The following is a 7,406-nucleotide window of genomic DNA, read 5'->3' as shown; positions in this document are numbered from 1 at the left end:
TGCACTGGCAGTGTTTGGTAGTTTGAGAGCGTTTCTTTGCAGCTGAATTAATGTTTTGATGCTGATGTTCTAGCCTGTTATAACTTTAAACCTCTTACAAATGAATTAATCTCATCAGCTGTTGAGGATAAGAACAGAGCATGTCTGTTCTGTCTGCCTGTTCCATGCTGAATCATGAAGAGAGCCTGCCCTCGATGGGCAAGGGTGCGGAAGGATGCTAGCAGCATACAACAGGCGATCGTCCCCTGAACCTTGCTCGGGGCAGTCTGGGTTTGGAGCAGTGGTGGTTAGTGAAGCTGATGGCATCCTGCTGTTCTTCCCTGCCAGGGGCTGGTGGTCTCTAGCTGCTGTGTCTCACGGCTGTGTCTGTGACGGGTCTTGGGCTGCTCTCGTTGTGAGGTGATGGACTTCAGTGGTGGTTCAGGGGGACAATTTGGATGAAGACAAGAAAAATGCATTGGAGCAAATGGGTTCAGAATCAATAGTCATCTGTTTCAGTGTTTGAGGAAAAACCAGGAGTCTGTTATTGGGAGGACTTAGCCCTGTGAAGATCTTTGCCTTTGAACGTACCAGCTAGCTTCTTTAATGGTGCTGCAGCAAGGACAGCTTTTGGCTGTTAGGTCTCCTGTGATGTTCTGCAGGACTTCTAAATGCATCAGATTGCGAGTTGCATGGATTTGCTAAAGGGGTTATAGGTACGTCCATTCAAACTAAAAGTGTGCTTGAAGAGATGAATACTCTCCTGTGAGCAGCGGGTCGGGTTAGACAGCAAAAGCTGCGTTCCTTGGCTTAATTTTGTGCTAGAGAGGAGTGTTGTAAAAGGCTGATACCCTGGGGCTAGAGGTAGTGCGACATTATTTGGCTTTGGTTGAACTGTTGCATATCAAAGTGTATGTATAAACTGAAATGTTTTCTGCCATAGGCTCAAACTGTTCAGGTTGCTGAAGTTGAACCACAGCCACAGCCACAGACTTCACCTGAACTTCTACTTCCAAACTCTCTGAAGCCAGAAGAAGGGCTTGAAGTGTGGAAAAGCTGGGCACAGACCAAAAATGCAGAGCTGGAAAAAGAAGCCCAAAATAGGCTAGCACCTATTGGAAGTATGTGTGGCATTTCTTTCCTTTCAAGCAGGACTAGGAGCGACTAAAATGTTAGCTGTTTACTGCTTTGGAAACACCTTTGTTTCAATCATCAGTGATTGTTTTTAAATTTAAACTTTGATTTACTCTGTAATACTAATTATTGCATGCCCCCTCTGCCACAGGACATGTTCCAAGGAAGGTACTACCTCTGTGCTGAGCCAACGAGCACCTAGGCTGGTAGCAGTAGAAAAGGGCACTCTGTGACTGTGGTGCACGGACAAACAAAATGGCTCTGAATGCCAGCCAAGCTGGTAGAGCAGTCACGGACTGTTTTCGTATGGCTGCAGGGCAGCATTTCATTGTGGGCATGGTAAAAGAAGGCAGTAGTCATGCATTTGGCAGGGCAGAGTGTCTTCCTGTCGGATTCTTGCCCATTTATCTTTTAGTAGATCTGACAGCCTAAGATCTTGATTTATTTCAGCTTGCTTTGTTATACTGGGAGAAAGAAGTTGTACTGGGCCTGCCTGATAGAATGGCAAAGCTGGAGATGTGGGAAATCATTCCTGAAAGATTGGGAAACAATATGGCTTTATGGCTTAAATAATATGGCTTTGTTTTGTTTTTTCCAGGGCGTCAGCTGCTTAGGTTCCAGGAAGATCTCATCTCTTCAGCTGTGGCTGAGCTGAATTATGGTCTGTGCTTAATGACACGAGAAGCTCGAAATGGTGATGGTGAACCCTATGATCCAGATGTGCTCTACTATATCTTCCTGTGTATTCAGAAGGTAGGGGGAGGACAGCTCTGTGTGCAGCAGAGCTGCGTGTGTTGTCAGCATATATAGGGAGGATTTTCTGTTATAAAAATGGAGACCATGGCTTCTATTAAGCTTCCCAACAATTTCATAAAAAAAAAAGTTTATTTGCTTTTAAAAAAAAATAATAGATGAAATGTAATTAGCGCACAGCAATGCTTTCATGCACTGAGTTAAGTTTGTGAAGAATTGTTAATAACTGAGTTCAGTCTTAGGGTAAGAATAATAAATCCTTTTAGCTTTTTTGGCGGGGGAGGAGGGTTGGCTGATGTTGGAGGAAGTTGCCAATGTGAAAACTTGATCTAGTTGAAGCTCTAACAGCTGGTAATATTAGTGTGCTTTCTGGAAGAGCTGCAGGAACAGAGCTAAACCCTGATAGCAAATCGAGCATCTCTCTCCTTAACCTGAACAAGTAGTGTCCAAAGGACAGTCATGTGAAATAACTTGCAGTGAACACACCTGAAATAAAAGGTGAAATCCAGACAGCTTTACTTTCTTAGATGGTTTTTCCATTCTGTCTTAGCATTCCCATGAGAGTAACAGATTGCTTGCCCTGTACTGGCCTTGGTGCAAGGGTCCTCACTCTTCTAAGTAGAATGTATTAGTCTTCAGTACTGTGCTATAAAATGCTTGAGTAACGGGGTACGTGGGCTCCTAGGACAAAGTCTGGTCTGAGGAACATACTCGCTCCCACTGTACTGGACTGTGTGTGAATCTCTTACAGTATCTCTTTGAAAATGGCCGAGTAGATGACATCTTCTCAGATCTCTACTATATTCGGTTCACTGAATGGCTGCATGAAGTTCTCAAGGACGTACAGCCCCGTGTATCCCCTCTTGGTAAGAACTTTTATTTAAGAACTTTAAAAACTTTCCGGAGTTTGGAATGTTTAAAGTGAACTACAGCATGAGTGTAGTCTGCATAGAAACCCTTTTGAAGTACTTCATGTCCCTAGGACAGCTAAGACTGGTCAGGGAGAAAAATGTTGCATCTGCAGTGAATGCTGGGGTTACTGCACCCGTCAGGCTCTAGCCCTGGTTGTCACTGAGGATTATTTGTCTATCACTTGTCACCCATCAGAAGGCAGATTGTTGGGACTTTGTAGTGTCCTGAGACTGGCGTACTGGGAAGCCAGCTGATCTTTGATCTGAATCAAGCTTCCTCCTCTGAAGCACTAATACATCTTGCCTCTGATATGTATTATTACTTTGGGAGATAATACAGCACTGTCATGTTGCCATGAAGCCAGATGGGTACGGTCTCCAAGACCAACTGAGTGTCAAAGTAAAAAACAATGTCTGATCAGAGCCTCAAACGCTGCAACCAAATGCAGCACAACCCTGTGTTCAGAAAATGATGGCAACAGGGGTGGGGGGAGCAGTTCCAGAAGAGACAGATTTTGACAAAGTTGCATATGAGTAGATTCAGAATTGCATTTTCAGAGCATGGAAACCTGGTTTCTTATTACTTCATTCCCTTTGATCTGATTAGACGTCAGTGAAGAAGCTATTGCTTGTGTTCAGAAAAGTAGCTGATGGTACAGGCTAGATGGCTAAGTAGCACTGTGAGTTTTGGAATCCCTTTGTTTTTACTCTGGCTGTTTGATCTGTGCTTTGTCATTCCACAAGCCATTCCACCAGCCCTGGAGTTCATACTGCTGTCTGTTTTTCTGTTTATCTGTGTATTTGGAGTATAGTATTTCTCTTCTACACAAAGGAAAAAAAAATAAAAATCTGAGAATCAAAGGATTACTCACATGTCTAAATACATCACTTGGCACTGTGTGCTGACTAAAGCTGCGCGCAGGGCCAAGAGCTGATTTGTTACACTGGCCTGCCTGCTCTCACATATTATTGGATTAGGAGCATCTGCATTGGAGTCGAGCCATTAATTAAAAGCTGTTTAAGTGCATATTTATTTCTCTCTGAGCTAGGACGTATAGGCGTATTGCAGAAGCATACTCTCTGCAACTAGAGGTTGACGTATGTATACAAGTGTTTTGTAACTGTACCTGCTATTTAAAAAGTTATTTGCACAGCAGTGAATCTTGATGTCAGTGAGGATCTCCTCCCCTTAAGTTTTATATGTTCTCTAGTACTGACAGACCATAAAATGCTGCCTGTGTTCCTGCTATGACTGTCTGCTGGCATGATGCTGACTTCTGGTTATTGCAGGTTATGTCCTCTCCAGTCATGTAACAGAAGAGATGCTGTGGGAGTGTAAGCAGCTGGGAGCTCACTCCCCTTCCACCTTGCTCACTACATTGATGTTTTTTAATACAAAGTAAGTACTTAGGCCTTTGGGAGTCTTGGGGAATAAAGGAACTTCAAACACCTTGAGAGGGTTGGTAGGAAACTGCTGCACTGGATTAGGGCAAAATCATGAATTTCCAATGGTTGCACACAGAGCCCTCCTGCAGCCCCATCAGGTAAAGAAGCTGCAGTACAACAAGGAAATGAGCTAACAGAGGGGAGACTGAACTTGTGGCTGTTGCATGCTTTGCTGCTGGAACAGTCTTTAACTTGATGTTGGTTCGAGCTTCAGCTGGCTCATGAGTACAGATAACTACCTCACTGTTGTGACTGTATCCTTTACTTGCCTCTGAATGTCCTGTGTTCTCTTCTTGCTGCTCAGATACTTCCTGTTGAAAACAGTAGACCAGCACATGAAGCTGGCCTTCTCCAAGGTGTTGAGGCAGACCAAGAAAAACCCTTCTAATCCCAAGGATAAAAGCACGAGTATCCGCTTTCTGAAAGCTGTTGGCATACACCAGACAGGACAGAAAGGTAGTGTCTGGAAGTTTTCTTTGGGAATATTTACTTACGGGGCTTGGAGGAAGTGGATGAACCTGGAGATGTCGGCAGGTAGGGCCGTGAGAACCAAGGGCTCTGCTTTCAGGAGTTTTCTGCGCATTCTCTCTGAGAGAGCGTAGCACCTTCTAATAATAAGCCCGGGGGCATGCCCTGCCTGAGGCACATAGGACTCATCAAGAGCTAAGGATAACTTTTTTGTTACTTTTGGTTTTTTATGGGCAAAGGGGCTATTGGCTCTTAAGTGCTTGTGAACAGAGGGAGAAACTTCTTTGGGAGGGCTTCTCTTATTCTGACTGGTGAACCCATACAGAACCCACATGTAAGTACAATCTGTCCTGTTAAAAGCACAGACTTGTCTCGGTAGTGAGACTTCTCTCCTTTTGGGCATGGATAGAGGAAAAGTGGAAAGAAGGATACGGATGGGTTGTGTTCTTCAGTAGCCTTGGGGTAAAGCAAGCTCTCCATGTAATGCTTTGAGCATTTATAACCAGGTGCCTCTGCCCTGGAACAGCCGTAGGTCTCTTGCCAGCTCTTGCATGGTGACAAGGTGCTTCAAAGTGCTGAGGCTGTTTGGCACTGCTCAGTTTGCTGTACTTATCTGGAGTGTCTGACAGACTTCTGGGGGGGCTGGTTTGTAGTTACAGATGACATGTACGCAGAGCAGACTGAGAATCCAGAGAACCCCCTGAGGTGTCCGATAAAGCTGTATGACTTCTACCTCTTCAAATGGTGAGAGCTCTTCTTCGTGTGTACGGTTGCTTGTCTTCTGTGACTGTTTGGCTGCATCTTGCGGCTGGCCTAATTTTCAGGGCTGTTTTATTGCTGCCATAGTTTCTACATTTGCTTAAATTTACTTAAATGGGGAGGGCCGTTAATGTGAGAGGGTGGGATTTACTCTGATGACACTTAAGTTGAAATTCTGTGGTATTTAGAGACAAATCCTGACTTGTGAACTGGCTGCTCTTAATCTCATACCCACTCTGGAGGTTTGCTGGGATGGCATGAGCTTGCTTGGCTGCCTGTGACTTGGAAGCAAGTCATGTGGAAGCATCCACTACTTGAGATGGGATTAGGGTCCTGTTCAAATCGGCTTCTGAATAAATATGAGGACTTGCTATGGAGATTGGAGGGAGCCTCAAAGGACTCGCCTCTAAATGATGATGATTCTGATAATTAATGTAAACATTTCTCTGCATGGATGAGTCTGCAGCTAGCCTGGATGTGAAAATGCCACATCCTTGCTTCACTTTGAAAGACCCCTAAAGCCATGTGTGTGTTACACTTACCAGTGGGAAATAAAAATTACTTTCTTGTAGCTGTTATCAAGGCTTATTAACCTTGGCATGGCCTAAAAGCTTTTGGACCACCGTTGCCCCTAGATGTAACTCTGTAGCTTCATATCTCATCAGCCAGATGTTCCCCGTCAGGATTTGTGAAGCCTGGGGTGATGACAGTGGTGGTGTCTCCCTCCTAGGACATTCTGTTAGTCTGGTTATTTCTGATCTTCCTTACGCAGCCCCCAGAGTGTGAAAGGCCGGAATGACACGTTTTACTTGACACCGGAGCCAGTGGTGGCCCCCAACAGCCCTATCTGGTATTCCATCCAGCCGATCAGCAGAGAGCAGATGGAGCAGATGCTCACCCGGATCCTGGTGATACGAGAGATTCAGGAAGCTCTTGCCGTGGCTAATGCCAGCACAATGCACTAAGGCATCCTTCTTGGCTCAGAAGGGGTGGGGCGGGGTGACGGGGGAGGGACAAGCAAAGATAAATTGTACAGACTTTTACACTAAAGGAGATGCCTAAGTTTTTGGTTTTTTTATTGGTGTAGTTACGAAGCCCTTTTAGGCTTCTTCTCTTTAAAAGAATCTAAAGGAAACCTACCCATTGTGTATCCTACCCAACACACCAAACTGTTGGAACCATTGGAGGCTGCATATCCCCTGCGAGCTGGGAGCTGTGGAAGGCTGCTGGTTGACTCTGGTTTTTTTTATGATGTAGAAAACATGAACTACAGGATCGGCCTGGATGGCTGGGGCCTCTGTCTCCTTGGAGCACGTGCAGCCTAGAGGGCACAGAATGATGGATGGACCTGCTCAGCCAGTGGAGGAGAGGCAGGCATCTTCTTTTCTTGTGCTTGGACGTTAATTTGCTGTTATCTTGGAAGGAAGAGGAGAGAGTGAACTGCAATTGTGATTTATACAAAAAAAAAAACCAAACCACAAACCAACGATTTCTATTCAGACCTTTAAGTGACATTTTTAGATGTTAAAAGTACAAACTTTACCACACTCTTCTTTTTTGGCCTAACATTGAGGCCTTAAACCTTGAGGCTCCTGTGCCTGATGGAATTCTTGTAACATACACTTGTGTATCATATAAAGATACCACCCTGTTTCTCTTATGTATTCTTACTCTAGTTGTTTATTAAGAATGACGAGCACGTCTTTTCAACATGCCATTGAACAATGTGTCTTTATTTGGGGAAGAGTGAGCTGTGAGGGTGGGGGGGGTCATTATACAAAGACCAGTATGGAAATTCATTGTTTTCATCCCTGTTTGTGCTTTCCAGCTCCACTCTGCTGGACTTTCACCCCTACAAATTAGGAAGGTAGAATGGGATTAACTTCTGTTGAAGGATCTGTATGTCTGCTTGCTGATGGAAGCTCAGTGTCAGGCTAGGACGTGGGATCTGTAAGA

The 7,406-nt window shown here is 44.7% G+C and overlaps 1 protein-coding gene across 1 annotated transcript; it reads left to right on the top strand.

Moving 5' to 3' along the window:
• Positions 1-922: 922 nt before the first annotated feature.
• On the top strand, positions 923-7,162 carry LOC104470417 (glutamine-rich protein 1; the record flags this gene model as incomplete). Its single annotated transcript, XM_010085341.1, has 7 exons — positions 923-1,100; positions 1,712-1,866; positions 2,618-2,732; positions 4,068-4,176; positions 4,528-4,679; positions 5,345-5,435; positions 6,223-7,162. Coding segments are annotated over 7 exons (993 nt in total), but the record flags the coding sequence as incomplete, so codon positions are not given.
• Between the last annotated feature and the right edge of the window lie 244 nt (positions 7,163-7,406).

Source organism: Pterocles gutturalis, unplaced genomic scaffold (assembly GCF_000699245.1).
Source record: "Pterocles gutturalis isolate BGI_N339 unplaced genomic scaffold, ASM69924v1 scaffold53615, whole genome shotgun sequence".
In the NCBI taxonomy this organism is placed as follows: Eukaryota; Metazoa; Chordata; class Aves; order Pterocliformes; family Pteroclidae; genus Pterocles; species Pterocles gutturalis.
Note: the sequence above shows the minus strand (reverse complement) of the source record. Positions and strands in the feature narration are given on the sequence as shown.